The sequence below is a fragment of the Setaria italica genome, chromosome III, assembly GCF_000263155.2.
Source record: "Setaria italica strain Yugu1 chromosome III, Setaria_italica_v2.0, whole genome shotgun sequence".
Lineage (NCBI taxonomy): Eukaryota > Viridiplantae > Streptophyta > Magnoliopsida > Poales > Poaceae > Setaria > Setaria italica.
In genome coordinates, this window is record NC_028452.1 from 3421995 (window position 1) to 3448040 (window position 26046).

The window sequence follows — 26046 nt, forward strand, 5'->3', positions numbered from 1 at the left end:
TTATACTGTAGTTTTCGTCAAGATGCTGGCTGCGAGTAGAGCTGGGACGGGCCGTGCTATTCGTTGGCCGACATTTTGGCATGGCTCCAAGCATGGCACGGCACGGTAAATTTTAGACCGTGTTTAGGATCTTGGCGCGACGGGTGGCACGACACGACACATATTTTGGATCGTGCTTGGCCTGGCACGATATAGAAATAACCCATTAGCATATTTATAGACTATATCGTCCTAATATCATTGGATCTATGTGTCATATAGCCTAACATAGTTACTGCCTATGAAGAAAATCACAAAATCTACCTTAATCATGAGAACGATCGTTCATAACATAACAATGTTGCATTCTCGTATAACCACAGACAGTCATAACATTCACCTACATCATCTATATATATAATAATGTTTGTTTCCTCTATTAATTTTAGAATTTTTTCCTACTAAGAGCAAAGTATGTGTAAGCAAAATTAGCACCAATAAAAAACAAGCGCATGCATCGTGAGAGTCGTGCTTAGACTGACATGGCATGAAGTCGTTCCGGTGTGCCACGGGTCGTACTTGAACTTAGTAAAAGACTGCACGGCACAATGTGCCTAACTTCATGTCATTTGATCATTTGTCCAATTAAAAACTTCCATGTCATATATGAATTAAATATAGTGAAACTTGCATGGTAGAGGTTGTTTCATTTAAGGTTTCATTTTACTCTAGATGATGTGTCAGTCTTGAAAATAGTGAAATGAAACTTGCCATTAAAAGCCCTGTTTGGATACACCCTCCTGAAGATTAGGAGTCCACTTTTAGGACTTGTGCATCCAAACATGGGTCCTAAAAGTGCACTCCTAAACTTTAGGAGGGCCATTTTTATTAGGAGGGCCAAGTTCCCCTTTACCCCTATTGCCCTCCTAAAAGTGCACTCCTAAACTTTACGAGGGCCATTTTCATTAGGAGGGCTAAGTTCCCCTTTACCCCTATTGCCCTTTTCATTAGGAGGGCCAAGTTCCCCTTTACCCCTATTGCCCTCGCATGCATTAATGACGTGAACAGTTCAGGGGTAGTTTAGAGGAGTAATTGGGGGGTAAAAATGATATTTTCCCTTTAAGGTCCTAAAGATTAGTAGTCCATTCAAACAGCCCCGTACTAAACTTTAGGACTAGCAATTTGAGGGTCCTAAACTTTAGTACACTACTAAACTTTAGGAGTTTGTATCCAAACAGGATCTAAGAATGGCCTTAGGAGCTAAGGTAGTGGTGACGCGTTGCGTTTTGAGAAGTGTGCAAGATGGTTTCTAGTTTTGCAATCAAAATTAGTGCTTGCAAGTCGGTTTGAACGAAACTAATTGGATATTGCAAATATTATTATTTTTATAATATAAACATTTTAAGATGTTGATACGGTCTTCAATATGCTGGTTTTACAATAATATCCATAAAAATAAATTATTTTAAATAGAAGAAATTACATATTATGATAGTCGGTTTCATGATGAATCTAGTAACATCATTAATAATCTTACGAATTTCTTACTATTGATAGTTAAAGCTTAAAAGGTTTGACTTCTAAAACCTTGAAATGCTTGTATCTGTGGATAAGGGGAGTACGACAAACCTAGATAATTTATAATTTAGAAAAGATAATTTATCATTTAGAAGAGAGTAATAAGCTGTGCATCTATCACATCATCATCTACATTCAGTCATGACAAGTCCCATCAAACATGGAGCGTACACAAACCACCCAAACATATACGTGCGACGCTGCTGGGAACTTGTTCGTCGGTAAGATACTGTATCTGGATACCACGTGGAACGGATGCACACCCAATCACGTGGCTTCTCTGTGTTTTCCTTCTGTACGTACGCAAGTAGGAGTAGTAGCCTAAACTTGAAAGTCAATGGTACGCAATCACATGGAGGATCAGGCCCGGCAAGCAAGATCGAATCAAGAAACCGATCTGATCATACGTACTACATATATTAAAAAGATACGTTATTAGTACATAGATTTTTAATAATTCTGTATTCTATTGCAAATAATGCCTCACTTATTTCGGTTGGAAAACCACCGTGCACATTGTAAAAAAAATAGGGAAAACTAAATCTCACCTAAGTGAAATAGAGCCCTTTCTTACCCAAATTTTTCTTCACCCCCATCCTCCTTTCTTCTCCAACTCCAGCGAGATTCCGACGAGATTAGAGGTTTGGGGGTTGCCAGGATGGGGCTACTCACCGCCGGCCTTAGAGGGAGGGCCGGCGGCGGCAGGCGGGCCCGAAGAAGGTGGTGGGCGGGGGGCGATGAGGCGCGGCGGCGGGGTGCTGCTGGCCGGGCGGCAGAGGATGGTGGTTGGGCGGTGCCGGGGCGGGGGCATCGATGGTGATGGCTGCGGTGGGAGGCGGTGGCGGGAGGGGCAGGAGGCAGCCGGCGCGGGCGGGCTAGGGTCCACCGGAGGGGTGGGGGAGGGCCTGGGCGGCAAGCAGCGGAGGGATGGGGAAGGAAGAAGAAGGAGGGGGGGAGAAGAAGAGGGTGGGGGAGGAGATAGGGGGGAGAGAGAGGAGGAATCTGAGCCGCCGATTTTAGATCCAATAGCTCAAAAATTCGTGTGAGGAGGATCTCTGTTTCAGCTGGGTCAAAAAAACATAAATAGCTTGCGTAGAACCTCAAAACCCAAGCGACATTTGAGGTGATTTTTTGAAAAAAAATCCTATTTGAAAGGATGCTTATCATTTCTGCTTAGATCGTTTGATGTGTACCATCTATAGGGAGGAGACCGGGAGTAGCTTGTTCTGGAGATTTTTCTTCCGTGATTAATTACACTGACATGCACGCACGAGTCGCCATTCCTTCTTGTGTCCGGTCGTCGATGTCTCCGTATAGTATATATAGTGATCTTTCAGTAAAGCACGATCGAGTTGGTATCTTGGCAATTATCTGCTGTAATGTATAGAGGTTGAGTCACATGTGGTTACAGGCAGAGACACGCCGATACCTCGACATCTTCTTGTATTAAAAACACGAGAATGGAAGCATCAATACATCGAGTAAGCCGTCCACGCATACAGGACCGCAACCTCCGGACAAAGTCGTCGGCGTGCAGTCGTAGTACCAGAGCATGCACACGATCACACACGGAAACCTTCCACAATTTGACTAGGAACAAGTTGGTGGTTATTGTATGCACGTCTCCCGTGCAACCGGAACGGAAAAAAAATGGTTATGTTCCCAAATATTTACCGGCTAGTCTCATTTCAATAACCTCTCTATATCTTAGTTCGCCTTGCATGATTAAATCACCACATGCATTATATACATTGATTTCCCAATTTCTTTGTGTTGGGCTGCCCTTGGGCCAATCCCTCTTGCATGGATACCAAACACCAAAACATCCATACAGTCATGGTTCATTCACATCCGACTAAAATTAAACGCCCCCCCCCCCCCCCCTGACCAGAAGACCGCAAAGTAAATTATATCGTATAAGATACAAATACCCCTCCAAAATGTGGTCCAAATGATATGGTAGGGTCCGATACTCAAGAAAGCTAAATATCAAAGTTAGTTAAAGCTCAATAATTGATCACATACATCATCATCTATGGTAGCAGGGGCATATGCGGTTCACGTGAGGTTTAATTTGATGCCGAGTTCCAAAAGTGCCACATGATGGATGAGGGATGGTGATTCATGCACGGACAGATTGCGATTCAAATTACATTTCTAAACTCAAATTATCGGAACCCTATTTGCTTCTACTATGGCACAAGAAAGGCTTGATGGATTGTTAACAATAACAATTGAAAATAATGTCTTGAGGAAGATTATTATGAAGTTACAATTGGACATTTCATTTGAAGAAATAATAGAGCGATGATACATTTTAGTAGAATTTACCCTTTTTACCATTAACATTTAATATATTTCTAACTATTGTACAAAATAACACATATTGAGGTTATATAGTTGGCTGTACGTATTTTTTCTATTTAGAGCCACAATTTGCATTTCGCGCCGGGTCTAAATTCCTGGGGATGGCTGCACGGAGTACTGCTGTTGCTTAGTCCTTGGAAGAACACACACATGGAGTCATGCCTGTATTTAAAGTGAATTTGACCGTAAGCAAGTTGCACGGCTACGCTGCAATGTCTCCACGACTCCAATGCGCCGTGCGCGCGTGCTGGTGGTCCGTAGTGCACGCACATCTCCAACGTAGTATAACCGAGAAGGAGTTGTTGTATTCTCAAATCTTTTGTGAGAGCTGGAATGCTGTGCTCGTTTCAACTTTCAGAGAGTGTTACATGCGACTCAATTCAAATCTGCCTGCCTAGGTTGAGACCCGTGCGTTGCTACGGGCTAAATAAATGTGAAATTATCATCAAACTGAACTTAAAACTCTACTACGATGGCAAATCATATGCTAAGCCCGTATTCTGCTGTTCCACTCAACTATGCTTCGCTGTAGCACACCAATGTCAGCACGACAACAATGCCCTTGCCACTTCTCAAGTGAATTTAATTGCATACCTATATCTGCATTTTCCAAATGTAGACCCAGAGAAATCGATGAAAACTGGTGCTAATTTATCAAAGCAGCATACTTTCTTCGATCATCCAGATTCGAATTCACACAGAAAGCTTCATTTTCGCAGCTCACCTCTAATCAACCTCAAGAAACTGGGCACATCAAGTGAATGGCACAATGCACAATACTATTAATTTGAAAGTAACGATCACATTTTCACAGCCAAAACTTTCGCACTGATGATACATTCACCATGTAACAAAAAATTGTAGCATCCATGTTGCTTACACAAAAGTACAACCAATAAACGATCTCATCTTGATAGCCACGCCACATCACCATAGGTATTTCTTCGAACACCCTTTGAGTAGCCTCCATATCCCCAGCTGCAGCATACATCCCAACCAGAATCATCACAAACCTGTTCACTTACGCATACGCGGACCAATGTAGTTTAGAGTTCAGGAATTTCATCGAACACCCTTTGAGTGGCCCACACATCCCCTACTTCAGCATACGTCCCAAACAGAATCACCACAAACAGATCAGACACAAACCTGTTCACTCACGCATACACCGACCAAGGTTGTTTAAGTTCAGGGAGGCGGAGTGCCACAGTCAGCCTGTTGCTCCTCTAGATGATCTGCCGCAGCCTCTCTTACACAAACAACAATGGCTCACGCATCACCCGATGCCCACCCCATTGCACCAGTTGCTTCACCCAAGGAATCAATGGTTGAATCCCTGAACTTTTGTATACCCTACAAGAGGCACAGATAAGAGAGTATCATGCATACCGTTCAAGGTCACTACAGGGACGCAACAAACTACACGATTTTATGATGTTCATTTTCATATTAAAACAACAGAGAGACGGGTTCATAATAAGTTAGAGAATATATAAAATCCGCCGTCTCTCAACTCCAAGGCCTCATTCCTGCAGTCAATTTAGCAAAAATGAAAAAGTGAATATTCTACATATAGATATCAAAGAAGGCACACGGAATTTGAGTCAACCAACAGCAGACACTCTTATTGCTTAGGAGGAGTTCAAAGAAGTTCTTCAGCTTTGGGAAGATGCGAGCCTTATACCATTGTCCTTGGACAGATACGAACCTTGAGTGGGCTGCGGATGAGCATATCCCTAGTCAAAAGTGAAAAAAAATGGCTATAACGAAAAAATGAAAGGTCAATCTATACTGAAATAGCACATTCACAACTACCACAGTATCAAATCTGGTATGAAAGATCTTTCGCTTTTCTGTGCTGCCAACATCTCATGTTAACACAAATCTGTCTGTTTCATAAAACCAGAATATTACAGCCAAGGTTCAATGGCTTCACTACATTCTTTTTGTTCTTTTCAGCAACATCAAGCTTATAGTCAAAAATTGAATTTTCAGAGAAGCATAACTGAAGCATGAAGAATAAATATAGATTACTGTATCTGTAAAAAAAAGATTTTTTGAGCAGTTCACCATATCATGACAAGTTGAAACGTAAGAGATGCGCACGGGAAACAATTCTCAGACCAGTTCACCATATCACTCATACAGTAGATCGATTGGCACTCCTATATTCAACTCCCAGCAGCACAGTTCGTTCAGCTACCCATCTTCCTTCCTGCATTGCAAACACATCATGAATTAATCAAATTGGAAGAACCCTCCTGCACAGCTATCAGAAGTCAATTGGCACAGCTATTAGACCCAGGCATATATGAATAAAATAGCAAGATCAGAGCATACCCAAATTGAATTGGAACTACACGGTTAAACTGGAGGAATCCGTACAAATCGCTGTAAAATTGAAGCTACAAAAGAAAAATAGGCCATCTCCTCCCGTATTTCACCTAATCCTCTCTCTGTTAGCAATCATGTCTCTCCAATATCTCTGCTGCCGCAGGCAGATGTAGCCGAGCGGCCGCATAGGAGAGGCAGCTAGCAGACGGGAGCACTGTTGGCGGACGACGAGGTCCCTCCCTTGCCCTGGCCTCCCTCCCTCGGCGCACGCACGCACTGCGGCGCGTGGACTGCGGATCCACGCGAGGGCCAGCGCGTAGAGCGCGCCTTGGGCCCACTGATTGCGATACGTGGGGCGACGCCGCCCGGCCAGCATCGAGTTACGGGAAGTTCAAGCCGGTGTTACTTTCTGTGGTACTCCCCTCTCAATCTCCTGGTAGCAAAATCGATGAGTGAATCGAAGGAGACAAGCGGGGAGGAGCGGTGCCCGCGGCGGCGCGAGATGGCCGGCGGTTGGTCCCCTCGCTCGGATGTGAGAGTAGCACCCCGTCGAGGATGGGAGCCAAGGAGGCGCACGGCGGCGGTTCTGGCGAGCAGTGCAGGGCGGCAGGGCAATTATTGGCGAGGCAGGCAGCGACGGAATGCGAGGAGACGGACGATACGGCCATACGGGCGAGGGGGAGGGGATCGATGGCGGACTGCTGCCGCCCATCGCCTTCTCCCGCGAGGGAGGTTTGGGGCCACCGGGGGAGGAGGCAGAGGCTCGAGGAGGAGCACTTGCCCGCGAAGGGGTGAGCGGCAGTGGCCAGTGGGGAAGGGCGCGCGTCGAGGCGGGATGAGATCCTCTAACGTCCGGCCGCTTGACTGTCTTCTGCAGTCAGGCCATCTCAGTCGTCCCCCTTCGATCCGACGATGTCCAGCTCTTTTTTAGAGGAAGGTAGGTTCTTATTCATTCGTTCATAATATTGTGAGGTACCTGCAACATTTCTGGACACCTTAGGAGCCAGACATATCTCCCAGGTGCTTCATTGTTAGAGCCTCTACCCTCATACTTGAACTAGACTTCTTGAAACAACACACTTTTTGCTTTAATATCTTTCAGGACCGAGGAGTACGCACATAGGTTCTGCTTACAAAGATTCATAATCACTTCCAAGCAGCCTGAAGCTATCACACATTTGTGCACCCCCATATCAAGCGCCAAGGAGATTGCTTCATTGCAAGCCATAGCTTCTAGAGAGGGTGGATCAACCAAACCATTAATGACATTGGCACTATCTCTACATATTGCACCAACGGCTCCTTTACTTCCAGATCGCGCCACCGCACCATCAACATTAAATTTCAAAAAACCATCTGGAGGAGCAATCCATTTGGGAGCAGATTGTTTATTCTTCATCGGTGATTTTCCTTGGCTTCCCTTACATAACCCAGCCAGTTCCATATCATTAAGAAATTTGGAAATAAAGCCAAAAGTTGACAGAGGGCTTTGGAAAAAATCTTCATGTAAAGCCTTTCGTCGAGCGCCCCCAAATTGCCCAACAAATGATAAGAAGTTTTTGGAAGTCCTTTGCAGAGAGAGTTTCTCACATAAAGGATAACCGCATCCATGGATCATTAATATCTACTGTAGCAATATGTTCAGTGCCCGCACACATCTTGCCATAGTACACTTGAAAAGAGCATGTCTCATGAGTCGACATCTGCACCACCTAAATGACACCCACTATTCCCTCTCATAGATCTTTCTTTAAGCACTTCCCCAGTTGACAAGGAATTGTGAGCTAACCTCCAGGCAAAAATGCGGATTTTTTTATGGTACCACGACCTTCCAGAATAATTTCCAACTCCTCCTAGCTCCTTCAATATTCGAATTCTCTGCTCTAGAATCCAACCAATCTTGTCGCTGGTTCCTATTATGAATTAGCATTCTGTAAGCTGATTTAACAGAGAAGATACCAGACCGTTCATAGTGCCATGCCCAAAAATCATCTTGCCGATTATAACTCAAAGGAATATTTTTTATTACCTGGGCATCCATCTCATAGAAGTACTTATGAATAATTTCCTCCTTCCATTGCATACATGTGTGATCTATTAATTCACTAACACGCCTAGGAGGATTTGGAACTTTAGCTGCAACTGTTCGCAGGACAGCATCCCTTGGAAGCCAGCATTTAGAAAGTGCTCATTAGGGAAATATATTGCTTTCAATAATCTAGCACTTAGAGATTCTGAGTTTTGCATAACTCTCCAGGCCTGAGCAAGTATAACCAAATTGAACAACTCAATATCCCGAAATCCAAGCCCACCAAGGCATTTAGGCTGGGTTATCTTCTCCCATGAAACCCAACAGGTTCTCCTTGTTCCATCCTTACTACCCCACCAGAATTTTCGAATCATCGCATTGATGGCTTGGCAAAGATCTCTTGGTAGCCGAAAAACTCCCATCGAATAAGTAGGAACTGCCTGCGCTACCGCTTTAATTAACACTTCTTTGCCACCAACAGAGAGACTTTGTTCCATCCAACCCTGTACCCTTTTCCATACTTGGTCTTTCAAGTATTTGAAGGCGCCACTTTTTGATCTGCCCACATCAGTAGGTAATCCCAGGTACCTTTCAGTAAGGGCCTCCTTAGTCACATGCACCTTTCGTTTCACCACCCCTTTTAAGCTTTCATTGCACTTTTTACTGAAGAAAATTGATGACTTATCATAATTGATCCGTTGTCCTGATGCATCACAATATGCCTTAAGTGATGATTCAATTTCTTCAGCAACATTTGCATTTGCCCTGAAAAATAAGATGCTGTCATCTGCAAATAGCAGATGGCTAATTTTAGGAGCATTTTCAGCCACAACAATCCCTCTCTCCAGTTGGCTATTTTTATTTAAAAGGCACGACAAACCTTCAGCACATAAAAGGAAAAGGTATGGAGATATTGGATCACCTTGTCTAATTCCCCTTGAAGGTTTAAAATTTTCTAGTCTCTCTCCATTGAAAAGCACCGAGAAAGATACTGTGGTTACACATTTCCTAACTAAGGCAATCAATCTTTTCTTGAAACCTAACCTTTCCATGATAGCAAACAAGTATGGCCACTCCACTCGATCATAAGCCTTGGACATATCAAGCTTGAGAGCACAGTAATCATTCCGCTTTGTGCCATTAGTTCGCATAAAGTGGAGACATTCATATGCTGCAACTATATTATCAGAAATAATTCTACCAGGAACAAAAGCAGATTGCTCTTCAGAAATGATATCAGGAAGGACAGCCTTGAGCCGATTAGCCATCGCTTTAGAAATAATTTTGTAGACCACATTACATAAGCTTATCGGTCTAAACTGTCCCACTGAGGTCGGATTTGGCACTTTCGGGATTATGAACGTACTGTTTATTTCTTCCAGCGACTCATCTCCGTTGAGCCCTCCTAGCACTGTCCTGGTAATATCTTCTCCACAAGTATCCCAATTTCTCTGGAAAAATGGGCCGGGTATCCATCTGGTCCTGGAGCCTTAAGTGGAGACATTTGAAACAGAGCTTCCTTGACCTCCTTCTCTGTAAACGATTTACACAAGAATGCATTCATATTATCAGTAACTTTCCTTGACACTTGAGATAGTACTTTCTCCATATTTGTGGTGCCTTCAGAAGAATACAGATTTATATAAAAGTCCCTTGTCATATGCTGCATTTCATCAATATCCTCACAGATTGTACCATCCGCACGGGTTCACTGTGTAATTTTATTTTTATTCCTTCTGCGGCTAGCCTTCTGATGGAAAAATTTCGTGTTATTGTCTCCTTCATTAAGCCATTGGATACGAGAACATTGTTTCCACATAATCTCTTCCTGCAAGCTTAGCATTATAATCTTTCCTTCTATCTCCTTCTCTTCTGTAGATGGCCCTCTTCTTTGTGGGTCTGCTCGAAGAGTTTCCAGTTTTTTCCTCATAGTCCTTAGTTCCTTCCTGACTGCACCAAAGGAAGTAGAACTCCACTGATGGAGTGCACTAGTCAGACGAGTTAATTTCCTATTTTAGCTCCTTAATGTTGCTGCAGTGCATCTCATCTTTCCACAGATGTGAGATCAATGGTTCAAGACTTTTATTTGTTTCCCACATAATCTCATACCTAAATGGCTTCCATTTTTTAGTGACACCTTGGTACTGATCCTCTCGCTCTGTAGATAAGAGAATTGGACAGTGATCTGATTTTACTGCAGTCAAATGTCTTAAAGATGCCATTGGAAACATAGTGCAAGCATCAGCTGTGGCAAGTGCCCGATCCAATCTCACTCGAACATACGCACCACCAGCCACTTTTTTCTCCCATGTCCAATCCAAACCAATATAACCAATATCAACAAAACCACACACATCAACTGTCTCCCGAAAACCTTCCATTAGATAATCCTCTCTTGGATTGGGACCAAACTGTTCCTCCGGTCGCAAAATTTCATTAAAATCTCCCATACATATCCATGGCATAGAACTGTGGCTTTTGGTAAATTTTAATAAATCCCACGTCTTCTCCCTTTCAGCACGATTTGCTTCTCCATATACAAAGGTAAGTCTCCTTGGTTCCATACCTAATTCACATATCTCTGTATCAATATGATACTGTGAAAATTTTGTGACCTTTAGGGAAACCTCATTCTTCCAAAAAAATTCCCAAACCACCACTCCTTCCATCACTGTTAACAGCAAAACTATTCTCATAGCCCAATGAGTACCTTAAATTTTCCACCCGGATCTTTGCAATTTGTGTTTCCAGAATACATATCACTGGGGGGGGGGGGGGGGGGGCATAAGCCTTCGCGAGATCGCGAAGTTCTCTCACTGTCGCGGAGTTGCCAATTCCGCGACAGTTCCAACATAGGGCCCCCATTTTTCCCGGCGGTACTCCTCAAGGGAGCCCGCCGATCTCATCTCAATATCATTGGTATCACCATCCTCAACGTCCTTCCTTCGGACCTCATCCTTTTGAGTTTTCATCCTTCTCTAGTTCATTGTCAGTAGCACTTGTTTGCTTCAGATGAAACACATTTTCCTTAGTGTTGTCTATCAATCCCTACATCGGACTATTGGAAGGAATGAGTGCCATAGCAATCTTATTATCATATTGCTCTTCACCATTTTCTAGTGAGATCCGGTTACGTGCCTCACACCCATCAAGCTTTGGTTGTTGATCCCTATCTCTTTTCATAGGGCTTCTTGCATCATCCTGCAAATCAACATTATCATCAATTGCGTCTTTGTGGTTTTTTCCTCCAGTTCTAGGTTCAGTACCGCTTCTTGGAATAAGGCCCTTGGTCAAGTCCCTAGAATCTGAACCTTTTGTATCTGTAGAACCAGATGACTTACCCCCTTTCACGTTCCATTTCTTCTCAGGGCTAGCAATCAGCCAATCCCCATATTGAATAGTCTTATTATCGTGCACACCATCACCACATTCAGATTTAATATGCTCTATCAACCCACATATTGCACAAAACTTAGGAAGTTTCTCATATTGAACCCGAAAGGCTTCACGTTTTCCACCACCTCCCACTGACACAGACAACCCTAGTCAGTGGTTTTTCAATGTCCAAATTTACCCGGATGCGCAGGTAATCTCGCCATCCATTCGTGTCCTCATCTAGCTCCACCTCCTCCAACGTGTCACCAATTTTATTTTCTAGTTGGCGTCCAATGTTCTTAGTCCTGAAGCTTGTAGGTAGATCATAAATCCGAACCCACATTGCCACTTTCTTGAATTTCACTGTGGAAGGTTTCGTAATCCCATCATATTCTTGTAATAGAACAACATTCCCCCTAAAAAACCATGGTCCCTCATCCATTACCCTGCGCCAGTCCCCTAAGCAAAGAAACTGGAATACAAACAAATTTTCCTCTATGGCCTTAAAGCTGACATGCTTTGCCAAACTCCTAGCATACTTCATGTTAGCTAAAAATGCATTGTGACTAAAAGGTTTGGGGGAATGAACCTTTGCAGTGCTGTCCAACGAGCACCTGCTCTCAGTTCCTCAATGTCTTCTTCTAAAACAATTCCCTGATCTTCATCTTCCCGTATCTCCAAATGTTGAAGAAGTTCGTCCAAATCACAGTCCGGAACTCCAAATGTTGAAGAAGTTCGTCCAAATCACGGCCTGTTGGACTAGAAAGAGCTGCGGCTGCTCAATTTTTTAGCGCGAATGCTCACTTTTTTGGCGCGAGGGCGAGCCGTGAGGCGGCGGCGATCATCTGGTGTCCATGCTCGTTCGCCCGTCAAGAGCAGGTACGGCAATCTGCACTACCATCTCTTCCTACGTCGTATGTAATCAGATTGCACTGGCGTTCTTCCTGTGTATTGAGATTGCTTCCTTCCTCATTAGCTTGTGTTGGAATTGATTAAAGGAGACGTCAGCTTGCTTGATTAAAGGAGATTGCACTTGATAATGATGCCTGAGAACAATACAACAATTTGAACAGCCTCTGAAGTTAGAAAAATATGCAGTAGCTTCTGTGCATTCCACTGATGACAGAAATTCGAGCACAGTTTATAACTCAATCTGCAATCTATACAATATGCAGAGTTTTTATCCTTCCTGTACAATCAAAACTTGCTCAATTTGCTAGGACCTGCACAATTTACAGTCACAGAACACAGACTTCTTCCATCCTGAGCTTTGCGGCTGCGCTCAGGGTGGCCTGATGCATGGCTCCGTACGTGGCCGTCCTCTCCAGCAGGAGCTCACGCTTTGAGGTGCTCCACTTTGCCCGCGGTGGAGGCGCGCGTCCTCAAGGAGGTTGGGATCTCACCGCCGAGCGGCCCCTGAGCACGGCACGACGGCAAGCGAACGGGCGGCAGTCGCGCGTGCGGTGGGCGAGGTGGGGAATGCTCCCGAGGCGCCCAGCCATGGGGCCGCAGCATCAAGGACGGCGACGGCGGAGCTCGACGGTGACGAGAAGCCGATGAGAAGTTTGGCAGTGCTGCCGTAGGATGGATAGGACGGCACAGATGGCCTGACTGCAGAAGACAGTCAAGCGGCCTGACGTTAGAGGATCTCATCCCCGCGCGGAGGAGGGACGGGCGGAGCAGCAATCTGCGACCGGATGGGAAGGTGCGGGTCCGGCAGCCGGGCCCACATGTCGGCGCCGTTCGCATGGAGACGCGCGCGGTTCTGCCCCCGCGGGCTGTCGACGCGGACGTTATGAACTTTAGTAGCAGAAGATTCTGTTTTCACATGGCCCAGCAGACAGCCAGCCCACGTACACAGCGGTTGAGTGCGTGGCCCATAACCAACAACTTTTGACGCTATGGGCCTAAATATTACTACGACGAGTAGCATGGGCCATCACATGGGTCAACGATCCTCGGCCGTGGGCCTTTATGGGCAACGCATGGGCCGTGCGCGGCCTTTGTTCTTTGTTCGTGCACCATCATCCATCTCTTCTGGGTTGCGAGCCCAGCTGTGCTGATCATGTTGGACCCAAGAAAATGGTGTACGACTGACTGTTTATTGTTGTTGTTGTTTTGCGAAAAGAAAAGACTGTTTGCTGTTCATGGCTCGATGGCACCGAAACTGCTTACCCATGCTGCATGCAGCCACTATTGCACATTCATAGTATCTTTGATGGCCGCCGGTCCTCTGGTTTTCTGGACACACCCGATCCGAATCCGATATGTCTCTTCTCACATGCTTGGCACTGTTTCACCAACATGTCTGCTTCCACTATCTCACCAATAAGATACGTGCAGTGTCCGGTAGTCCCATAGGTTGGTAAGCAGGTTGTTAAATCCGATGGGGCGACGATTCCCTGCCAGACACGTCAACCATACGTCGTGGGAGCAGATGAACAAAATACACACACGTCGCTATGATTGACTGACTCATCACTAATCCGACGCGCGATTTAATCTACCGTCACAGTGCTATGCAAGTGCCACAAGCAAGCGACTGACAACCATGGAAATTGTTTAATTTTTGATGGAATAATTTACTCTTGGTTGTCCTGGCAGTACGCTCCGACCCACTGGTTCCATGTCGTCAAAGCTGATGTATATTCTTTCGGTAAGGTCTTCCCTTCGTTCCTTACGATCACAACACTAGCAACACATCAAGTTAGGTTGATGATCGGATTTGCGACTGATTTGGAGGTTTGGGGCGGTTCTCCGGTGGCTCCCTTGTGTCTTGGCGGCGGTCGGTCACGCATAGCGGTGGCCGATTTCGGTGCTAGCTTGGACGTCTTCCTTTGCCTGAGTTTGTGTTGGTGTTGGTGCTGCTTCACGTGCGATGTGGTGTTTAGTTGTTTTTCTGTAGTTACGATCTTCCGGGAATATAATCTTGTAGTTTTTCTGTAGTTATGGTTGCTTTTGATAAATGAATCTGAAAAAATTAGTTTGGCGGTCAAAATTGATGGCTTATGAATGAATCTGATAAAATTGGCTTGGCTTGGTTTCTTCTTGATCTGTTGCGCAGGTGGTGTATGCTCCTGATCTTGTGTGTCATGATTGATGGGTGGCATCGAAGAATTAGCTCCGTCCATGTCCATGTCGAGGAGAGGAAGACGGTGTGAGAAGAGCAAGAGGGAGACGAGTTGTGAACACGATTCTTTTTTGTACGTAATCTTTAAAAGAAGCCTCGACAGCCAGGCAGCTGGACTATTCTGCACCGTAATCTTTACGATAGAATCACGTTACAAATTCAATCTGTTATTGCACACATGTGAATTCTCTGTTATTGGAGTCTTGGAGGTGACGGACAGAGTTTTATAATATTTCTCGGTAACTCTATTTACATACGACTGGAGTCATCCTGGCCGCGTCCGTCGTTTGCAAGCATGCACGAAGAAAACCGAAAGCTCGGCAAAACAATCCAAAGCAACCCGGCTTAATAATTATAAAATTAACGTGCAAAGCCGCATTAGGCACAAAAGGCAAATCAATCATGCTAACAGGATGAAATCAGATAATGAGGGGATGTCTGCCGGGTCGCCAAGACCTAACCGTTTGTTTGCATGTCAAAGCGCCGATAAGTGATAGCTCTAGCTGCCCAGTAGTTGGCGTGGGGATTCCATCCTCCACCAACTACACGTCCTCTATCATGTATCAGGTTGACGAACAGTTTTCTGGAGCTAGCAGAGCAAGACCAATAGACCATACGTGCAACCAATTGACGTAATCACTGCGACCATACCGACCCAGCTCTAGCTACTAGCTAGCTATACCTTTCGCATCACAGTGGCATTGGGATTTCTGAGAAGCAAAAAATCTGGTGTGACACGACACGATCGAGCACGTAACTAGATGACAGATTTCTGACTTGACAATTTTCAGTAAGGTACAAAGTCCGTATCACAGTGGCATCTTGTTGGGTCGGGATCATTACTTGCTAGGATATTTTTTCACACTTATCATGTCTCACTCGGTAATTAAGATAGTAAAGTTACTACTACAAACGAGGATAAAAACAAACATTACCGCATTTGTTAAAAGCGGCCGTGTTTCCAAGATGTGAAAGAAGCACTAGAAAATTGCACCTATTACAAATTCACGCCTTGTCTCTTTTAGAGCCTTGTTCGTTTAATCTCCGGATTGAGAAGGACTGAAGATGATTGAGAGTGCTTATAATTCTCTAACATACTTGTACCGTTATACGTAATCAATCCTCCCAATCTTTTGGAGTGGAATACCGAATACCCACGCGTGATCCCAGCATTCGGCGAGACTCTCCTTTCAGAGAGATTCCTAGATAGTGTGCGCCAGAAGCACAGGTGTGCCCATGCGGCGCCGTTACTGTGCGGGTTTGGTAGCATAGAAAGAGCAGCGCTAGTGAAGTGCGCATGCAGAGGAGGGAGCCTGCAGGGTAAGGTATGGTAGGCATCGTGTCCCTGGCTTTTGAGGCACCTCCGATACCCCTCACCACACCTTTTGCGTGCTTTTCCGAGCAAGTACCGATGCGATGCGACCATGTGTACCAACGGCAGCGCAGTAGAGGCCACTCCTGCTGGCCCGGTCGCAGCTTTAACCCATGTTTCGGGTGCAGCAGCTTGCAGCACCTCCATATCCATCCATCGGTATCCAAGTGCCAACCAAGTGCTAATAACAAACTACGACTAGGCACTGGAGCTATAGCAGCTCGCTATATGCGCTGGCCGATGGCACGTTCACGTCCAGCAAATCCAGTGTGCTGAATGAAAATGTTCACTTTTTTTTCCACCCAACACCCAACAACTTGCTCAGCTTTCTAGTTTCTTCCTCCCATGGACCATGGTTGAACTGTGCAAGCATTTCTACCAATAGAGAGGCTGAGAGGGTATCATTCTAGCTAGTCTATGGGCTAGGAGTGCCCTTGCAGTGGGTTCGCAGTGGTCAATTTCTAGCTGTTTCCATCGGGTGACTCTTGATTGACTTGTTATATCTAGATTGACAAATTAACCACTCATGCACCAAATCTGTGGTGGGGCCTCCAACAATTACGTACAAAGGCAAGGCAAGAGCATTGTTGCGAGATATGCATGTTGTCCATGCAATTTCGAAAGGCTTCTTCCAAACATGTGATGGACGACCTAAATCAGCTATTTTTTGCTGTTTTCGAATAGTCGAGACATCACCAGGGACTCCATAATCACAGATTCTTCATTCGTGTCAATCCTCAAAACGAGCGTGATGAATTACCAAGAAGATAAAATGGTAAAGAGGTTAACATCTACTCCTACGTAAGGTCCTGATCGATGATGGCAACGAACAGAACCTAGGACCGGGCCAGGATGGGCCCGGGCCACATGAATATTTCTACAACGAAGTATGTACTCATTTTCGTTCCAAATTGTAAGTCATTTTATCTAGACCTACACTACATCCATCTAAGTACATAAAAAACTATGTACTTAGAAAAACCAAAACGACCTACAATTTATCAACACGCGGTTGGTTGAAAACTATGCACCTAAAAAGCCAAAACAACCTACAATTTGTCAACACGCGGTTGGTTGGTTTCTCCTTGTTTACGAACAGAGATTCTTGCTACTAGAGCTGCTTGTGTGAGTTGTAACTGTAACCCAGCGGAATCCATGCAGGTCAGCAAACTTACACATCTCCAAAACGATCGTGGATATATGCTCCGTGTTTTCTATTAACGCGTTCGATGAATCTGCTCCAAATGTTTAGTCAAAACATTTCACATTCCTCACCAACCTATGATTGTTACGGCCAGTTACAGCGAAAAATTTGACATTTTTTCCCCCTGTTCGACCGTGTGTTAGCCGTTAGCTAGCTAGCTAGCTAGGATTCTCTATCGTCCTTGACCTAGCTAGCTTATTGCATCATTCACTCACTAAGCCCCAAACGTGAAGTGGGGGGGATGAAAAAGCCACTGAAGAAGATGCAAGTGCAGCACGCTAAATTGTTTAATGGACGCTACTCATGCCGTAGAGGAGACAACCTACCACACGGTCACTAAACAAGTGCTGTGAGTGGACCAAGGACCTGGTTTCAAAATTCTATTCATGATCAGGATTCAGGAAGCAACTTTAACCTTTCCTTATAAAAATTTCTCCAAGGAATGCAATGCGTAGCTTGGAAATTAAAGGATCGATCAAGCATCAGGGTTACTAATATATTGCCGTGCCGTAGCACAAACAGCGGAAAGCAATGGGCTGTGTGGTTATCTTTCCTAGCACACTGACACGGTGTAGGGCGCAGCTAGCTACTTCCTCCATTTGGTTATCTAGTAGTACGAAAATTGCGAATGGACTCCAACTTTTCAAGTCAATGTGATGTTACGGTGACCGTTAGATTTTACCTAGCTACTTCCGTGTACTTGAGAAAAAGTTACAAATATATATGAAGTCAACTGAGATTTTCGCTAGCAGTATGCATGGTTCTACTGGGGTTTACGGCTACATATACGCATCATGCTTGAAAATTGAGGATGTACTAGAGGGATGCTCTGAGATGACCTTAATGGATAGATACGTGTATGTACGTAGAGTGACACAACAATCTTTATTGACTATATTGCCCTTAGTTTTCGAAAAGGACCTTAAATTAGTTTAAAAGAGGGCTATAGTTAACTTCTCCCTCTTTTGTACAGCTCACATATTATAATATATTTTGTGATTTTTCTTCCAGTTGAACTGTTACGACATATATATTCTACATCTAACGATTTTTCTTTCGAGAGACTTCTAGAACTCATAAGTATGCAAACTCAAAATGGTGGACACGCAATAGGTGAGAAAAACATCCTCCATCACTTTCCAAGTCAATGTGATGTTGCTTCCAACATTACATTTTCTCATGCATGGATCGGAGAAAGTCATAGCTACTATTCACGGAGGACACTATATGTGTGGCCTTGCCTCATATTCATTTGTTCAATGCAAATATGCAATAATTATTTCAGACAAATTAAATATGTTGATAAGGAGATGTTGAATAATAGTGTCGGTGAGGGGGATGTTGATAAGGAGATGTTGTAATAATAGTGTCGGTGAGGGGGGTGCCAGAGGTAGTGTTTAGTGCGTGAGGCTCGTCGAGATCAGGAACTTGAAGGTGAACTCGAACACACGATTTAGATAGGTTCGGGCCGCTAGATTGCGTAATACCCTACGTCTTGTGTGTTGGTTTATTGGATTGAACTTATCTTGGAGGGGGTCCCTACCTTGCCTTATATGGCCGGAGGCAGGGTTACAGGTCGGTTGTTTACAAGAATACTAGTTAGATTTGACTAGTGAGTTCTACTCTAATTGCTACGAGTAGTTTCCTAATTCTTGAATAGTTCTCGTCCTCCACGTAGACCACGCCGTCCTGCACTATATTCTCCATATCTGACACGTCTCGGTGTACAACCCTGTATCTATGACTGTCCAAACCTTGTGGTGAGCCCATAGATGTATGGATGACAAATAGTAACTAGAATTAGGGCGTGTTTGTATCCTCAGGCTAAAGTTTAGCCCTTATCACATTGAATATTCGGATGCTAATTAGAAGGACTAAACATGAGCTAATTATAAAACTAATTGCAGAAGTCATGGGCTAATTCGCGAGATGAATCTATTAAGCCTAATTAATCCATCATTAGCAAATAGTTATTGTAGCACCACATTGTCAAATCATGGACTAATTAGGCTTAATAGATTCGTCTCGCGAATTAGCCTCCATCTGTGCAATTAGTTTTGTAATGAGCTTATATTTAATACTCTTAATCAGTATCAAACATCCGATGTGATAGGGGCTATTTAGTATCCAAACGGGCCTTAATTGTGTGAGCGAATGCTACAACCATTAATAGTGTTTTTTTCCAAGAAGGAAAAGAGAGAGAAAAGAAAAGAAGAAGAAAAGACCAACCATGTATTGCTTGTAGCTTTCTTCCGGTTGTAAACTTCAGATGGACGGGACATTTAGTCGTATTTCCATTGACTAGATTTGATCCGAACCGTCCATTTGTTCGATCCTACGGTCCGAACTCGGTGACCGGTCCCGTATCCGTTGGCCCAGTGCGTGGGGCCGATGGATCCTCCTCCACCACCTACCCCCTCATGAAAAGATAACCCCTCCTGATCGAGTAGACACTTCGCCAAGAAATTGTATGAACCACCAAATATACTATTCAGTCTCGGCAAGTCGTACGTTACTCACTATCAGTTGTGGCCATTAGACGCCCTCTTGGGCCTATATATACTCATGATATCTCCTCACATTCATCATGAACACTACTCACACACACTACTACCTTATCTTTACACAATCGTGCCAAAAGTAGCTAACAAGTGATCACTTGAGAAAGAAAAAAGGAAAAAAAAAACAAGGTGCTTTGGTGAATTGGTGAGGTAGTATGGGTACCATCGGGTTCCCGGTGACGAGGACGAGCAGGTCCCTGGTGGCGCCGTCGTCGGCGACGCCGCAGGAGACGCTGCGCCTGTCGGTGATCGACCGCGTGGCGGGGCTGCGCCACCTTGTGCGGTCGCTGCACGTGTTCGACGGCCGCAGCGGCGGCGGCGCCGGAGGCGACGAGGCGTTGCTGGCGACGCCGGCGAGGACGCTGCGGGAGGCGCTGGGGAAGGCGCTGGTGGACTACTACCCGTTTGCGGGGCGGTTCGTGACGGAGGAGGACGGCGAGGTCCGGGTGGCGTGCACGGCGGAGGGCGCGTGGTTCGTGGAGGCGTCGGCGGCGTGCTCCCTGGAGGAGGTGAAGCACCTGGACCACCCCATGCTCATCCCCAAGGAGGAGCTGCTGCCGGAGCCGGCGCCGGACGTCAACCCACTCGACATGCCGCTCATGATGCAGGTATATACATATATACATCTATCTGTCTATCTGTGTTAATTGTTATACTTTGCATATGCATGAATTAGTAGTGATAACGTGCACAATATATTAGCTGCTAGTCTGACGATGCAAATCAAGATTGGTTTTTTTCCTAGGAAGAACACATGCGAAACTGTATCGATCAGTGAGAGGCATCGAGACCAAGCATTAGTAACAAAAAGTTGCTAATAAGCAAATAAAAGATGGAGAAGGAACCTCTTGACGTTACGAGACGTTGGCGCCATATCTCTGGATCAAGTCTCAAGATATATAGGGATCGTACCTGAAAAGTTGGGACGATACCGATCATATATTCGTCGGAAGAATTTTCTCGCTAGCTTCCATAGCTGCTAGTGCCATGCAAACCACGACCGCAATTCAAAATCTTGACAAGCTAAGCATGATGATGACTAGCTCCATATACTGCCAGTGCAGTTCCGGGCTATATCGCTAACCTCTTCTTAAAAACATTTTCTTCACGAAATAAACTAATCTGGAGGCGCAAGTGATAGTATTTCTAAGAAAAATTGTTTTTTAAAAATAAATGACTTTGAAAGCGAAGGACTTACGAGTTACGACGACGCGTGTGAGAGAGGTGTTGCAGGCTTGCAGCCTAGCCGTGTCTCTTACGTTGGCACACGCAAGTGTGCCGTGCAATGGTTCGGTATAGTGGTATCCAGTAACAGTCATGAGCGATCGATCGAGTAGCAGAGTACAGGTGGAAGTTGCCGGAGCGAGATAGATGCTGCGCGGTTTGGCGCCAATGAACCATCATGCAGTAGTTGGGCCGTCGATCGAGATGGATCGGATCGTCGTCTCAGTGCTGCCACCACTGTTCCACTAACGCTGTGCAGGCGTACGTGCCCGGCCGTGTAGTATATTCTGACGCCTTCGCCAAAAGCAGGAGCTAGCAAGCCTGTTTCGGTGTTTCCCTCACGTTTCTGCCAACATCGACCACCCACGTATACTACGCGCCATACCGCAACAACTACACTCTGCAGCATGCACCAACTTGGCAATTTCTAACATGAGTGCATATGCACTCGCGCTACAAGTACTGTTGCACCGGCCGGCGAGAGCGAACTCTCTCGATGACAAGGGAAGGCATGCGCATGAGCCAATTAGCTCCTGCTCGAACATGCATCTTGTTTCTGCTTATAATATCTTTCCGTCTAGGACGTGTACTACGGCGATGTAACCACAATTTCTCAGAAGTTGGGCACCACCTTACCTACCTGCCTACCTGCCTACCACTACAGGACACAGGACAGGACAGGACTACTAAACTGCATGCATCCCCACGCCCGTCTCTCTAGCTAGAATGGATCGATAATGGCATAAACAAACTTAGCATGTATAATATCTTCCGGGTCGGAGATGACATGTGGCATACGTAATGTTTACTGCAGCATGCATCATATGATGCCCGGTTTAAATTACGTAGCTATCTGAAGGTTGCGAGGTCGTTGTTAACGTACACATCGAGATTGGTTACCAGATACCGCATGTTTATGTTGGTGGCGCCCACTAGTACGTGGCACGTCTCCTAGTTTCCTTCTCTTCCATGTACTCATATAAGAAGATCATATCGAAGGGAAAAGGTCGTGGCAGTAGTCAGGTGCAGTGGGCAATGACAGTATTATACACACAATGATGTAAAAAGGTGCCAAGAGAGCTAATAAAATTATAACTTAGAGGTACAAATCAAATTAAAGTTTGGTAAAAAAAAAAGATCCATCCATATCACTTATGTCGACACACAGTTCCTCTCTCTGTTTGCGCTTGGTCTTTAGCTTCTGAAAGCTTTGCTTTCTGTTGGATACTGCAGAAGATCAATTTGTGCTAATCAATAGCAACTTTCTTTCAGCATGTAGGCTATATAGCTAGGTAGCCACTTCCAGGCAACCAAAGAGAGAGCATGCCTCTCCATATGTTTATCTCCTCTCACATATCTTTTCTCTCAAGTTGGACCCAAGCATCATGATTCGTCATCGGCAAAGACACTTTCTTTCTAGCTCATCATTCAACAAAGTCTAATGATGTAAGCACACATTTAGCCTTGAGATTAAAAAGCTACCGTGCCTAATGGCTAGCCAAATTCATACGCATTGCAAGGTAATATAGGCTGCTGTTGACCACCAACGGCGACTGCCACTGACATAGGTCATGCATGGTGCATATATGCCTATATATGATGACTACTAGAATCTTCAGCATACAGTAAAAAGAAAGAAAAAGGCAAAATCTTCAGTAAATCTATAGTGGCGCACCGACGTACTCGTGGTTGTTGGGAGCTTTATTTGCGCGTGAAAAAGGCTCTGGATAACGTAGGCGTTTATGCACAGAAGAGGGTGGATTAAAGCGTGTGATAGTCTAACAGATGGTAAGAAAACGCAGCAGGCGTCCAAGTGCGTTAGTTGTTGGGTCAGTGAAAAGGTTAAAAGAACGCATGTATGCAGGTCAAGAGGCTCCATCGACCATCGGTCACGGAGCTTTCAGCCTTTCACTACTCTGAGTGACACCGGCTTGGACTCATATGATCTTATCTCTTGCTACCATCACGTACCTTTCTTCCTTGCTTGCCACGTAGGTTCATGTACTTGTTACTGGATATGCATGATACCTATGGCTAACTAACTCTGTATGTAGGTTAATTATTATGTGCTCTTAATTTGTTTTAGTTGGTTCTTAGTCTTGTCAAGTTACTATCTTTCACAGTACAAAACAAATACTTTATTTCTTAGTCTTGGTTCTTAATCATAATTAGTTACACCGTCGTGTTACTTTCAGATTGACAAGGAATCATATGATGAGGAAGGATACAATTTTTTTTATGAATGGAAGTGAAATATAATTTGGCGGAGGATCCTCCAAAAAAATATTTTTTAAAAAAAATATATAAGCAAACAAAACGGCTGAAAGAAGAAATTGGCATGCGCTCGCGCAGGTGACGGAGTTCACGTGCGGCGGCTTCGTTGTCGGCCTCATCTCCGTGCACACCATCGCCGACGGCCTCGGCGCCGGGCAGTTCATCAACGCGGTGGCGGACTACGCGCGCGGCCTCCCCAAGCCCCGCGTGGCCCCCGTCTGGGCGCGCGACATCATCCCGGCGCCGTCGAAGATTGTGTCGCGGCCGCCGCGCTTCGAGCTCTTCGACCTCCGCTACTTCACCGTGGACCTCGGCCCGGACCACATCGCCAAGGTCAAGTCCAGCTTCTTCGAGGCGACGGGGCAGCGCTGCTCCGCCTTCGACGTGTGCGTCGCCAAGACGTGGCAGTCCCGCGTCCGCGCGCTCCGGCTCGACGCCGACGACCCGTCCCGCCCAGTCCACGTCTGCTTCTTCGCCAACACCCGCCACCTCCTGCCGCCGGCGCCGGGGTTCTACGGCAACTGCTTCTACACGGTGAAGGCGACGCGTCCCTGCGGCGAGATCGCCGCCGCCGGCGTGGTGGAGGTGGTGCGCGCGATCCGGGACGCCAAGGCGCGGCTGGCCGCGGACTTCGCGCGGTGGGCGGGCGGAGGGTTCGAGCGCGACCCCTACGAGCTCACCTTCACCTACGACTCGCTCTTCGTCTCCGACTGGACGCGGCTCGGGTTCCTGGAGGCGGACTACGGGTGGGGCACGCCGGCGCACGTCCTGCCCTTCTCGTACCACCCCTTCATGGCCGTCGCCGTCATCGGAGCGCCGCCGGCGCCCAAGCCCGGAGCGCGCGTCATGACCATGTGCGTCACGGAGAAGCACCTGCCGGAGTTCCGGGAGCAGATGAACGCCTTCGCCGCCGGGAACTAAACCATGCTTACCTATCGTCGTCGTGTATCGCCGTTTCCTCATCAAAGCGTGTCTACGTACGTGCATGCAGCGAACTACTGCAAGTTTGGAATTCGCCGGTATTGATCTCTCGATCTCCATCCCCTAGCTTGCTATGCCTCATCAAGAACTCATGAATGGATTTGCTTGCGTGTAATTTGTTTTTCAAAAAATTTGCCACAGCTAGCGTTGTGATCCGTGCTTTGTGTACGCACATGTATTCCTGCCCGTCTGCCAAAAAAAGAAATGGCGGGCTAGCTCGCTTTTCTGTATGCGCCTGTAAATTGTAATACGGATCGACGAAATAAAGATGGATGCATGGTTTGTACCTGGTTAGGTTTCGGTCGTGTGCGTTGCGAATTGAGTGTGCGCGTGTATGTGTTGAAAAAATGGTTGATCGTGTACCGCCCGTGGTGTGACTTGCTGGTGGCGAGCGTATGTGCATGTACGTACGATCAACGACTGACGCTGATTTTGGTGGGATTTGATTCATGATCGTGTCGGCCTAGCTAACGAAATTCAATTGAAAGTGGCGATGCGTCAAGCTAGCTGATGTGGAACGGATGCTAGCTAAGCACCCATGTCTACTAAAATCATTTCCCCTAGGATAAGCTAGCGTACTGAAACTGAAAGCGTCGTCCTCGTCTGCTCTGCTCAGGCCTGCTTGCTGACTCCAAGCTGCCGCCGGCGTGACGTACGCAGCGACCCACACGAGCACAACGGAACCAACTCTTCTCATCAAGCATTGAGCTTACAAAACTGAGATTTCACGAAACGAACGGTAGATATATGCACGCACACTCATTTCTATGAATACATGCATATAACCTACTCTTATATATGATCACCGATGAAAGATTGGGCTAGTAAATTTTGAGATCGATAGTCACCAAATGTCATATGTGTCGTTGTCTGGAAGATTGGGCCAGTAGATTTTGAGATCGATAGTCACCAAATGTCATATGTGTCGTTGTCGAGAGGCATGTTGTTTACCACTTAAAAAATAATTCCATTAATTTATCTGTTAAATTCTTTCTCTAAAATTTTTAACTTCACCTAAGTAGGAGATCCATATTGATAACAATATGAATGGGAGATTCATAATGGATCGTCCACTTGAAAAGAGATTATATAGATCATTTGCTGCCAAAGCGACATGAGCACACTTATGCTAATTTTAAAGGAAGCATTCATTTTTACTAATCAAAAGATAAAAAATAAACCAAATTACGTCCCTGTCGGGAGGAAAAAGGCATGACCTAGAGACTGGTTCTTCCACAATTGGGCTTCTTTCAAATTTTTAAATGTAAACTGGGCCACTTACTAAATTTAGGTCGTTGGATCTGTACATTTGCCTGATACCGAGTTTTTGGGTAAATAATTTTGGTGAGTTTGTTTTCTTTTGTTTGCTAGAGTCTAATAGTTTTTTGTAGTTCAAAGACATCTATTGTTCAACAAGGTTTTCCTTTTTGCCAAATCTGAGTGACTAGAAAATTCTAAAACTTAGACACGATCCAAAGATCTAAAGGTTGTCGTCGTGATGTTTACAGGGATAGGTTATTGTCACGGTATTCACAGGAGCCATAAAAATAGGTGTTCACAAGGCAAAACAAAATGACATTGTACATTATTGGAGCCCAAATAATATTGCGAATGACTGGCAGCAAATTTCCAATTCTC

The 26046-nt window shown here is 45.4% G+C and overlaps 1 protein-coding gene and 1 long non-coding RNA gene across 2 annotated transcripts; one reads left to right on the plus strand and one right to left on the minus strand.

The window, feature by feature from the left end:
* Positions 1–4710: 4710 nt before the first annotated feature.
* On the minus strand, positions 4711–7053 carry LOC111256662. Its single transcript, XR_002676832.1, has 2 exons — positions 6265–7053; positions 4711–6139 (listed from the first exon to the last, which is right to left on the minus strand). It is a non-coding gene; the product is annotated as an uncharacterized LOC111256662 (long non-coding RNA).
* A 12891-nt stretch (positions 7054–19944) lies between these two features.
* On the plus strand, positions 19945–24702 carry LOC101767546 (acyl transferase 4). The gene is made up of 2 exons (XM_004960362.4): positions 19945–20537; positions 23506–24702. Exons 1-2 carry the CDS (start codon positions 20085–20087, stop codon positions 24346–24348), a joined length of 1296 nt encoding a protein of 431 aa, XP_004960419.1. The 5' UTR covers positions 19945–20084; the 3' UTR covers positions 24349–24702.
* Positions 24703–26046: the final 1344 nt, after the last annotated feature.

Coding starts and splice junctions, on each gene's coding strand:
- LOC101767546 (XM_004960362.4), top strand. CDS start 20,085: ATGGGTACCATCGGGTTCCCGGTGACGAGGACGAGCAGGTCCCTGGTG. Junction 20,538..23,505: donor ACATGCCGCTCATGATGCAG/GTATATACATAT, acceptor GCGCTCGCGCAG/GTGACGGAGTTCACGTGCGG.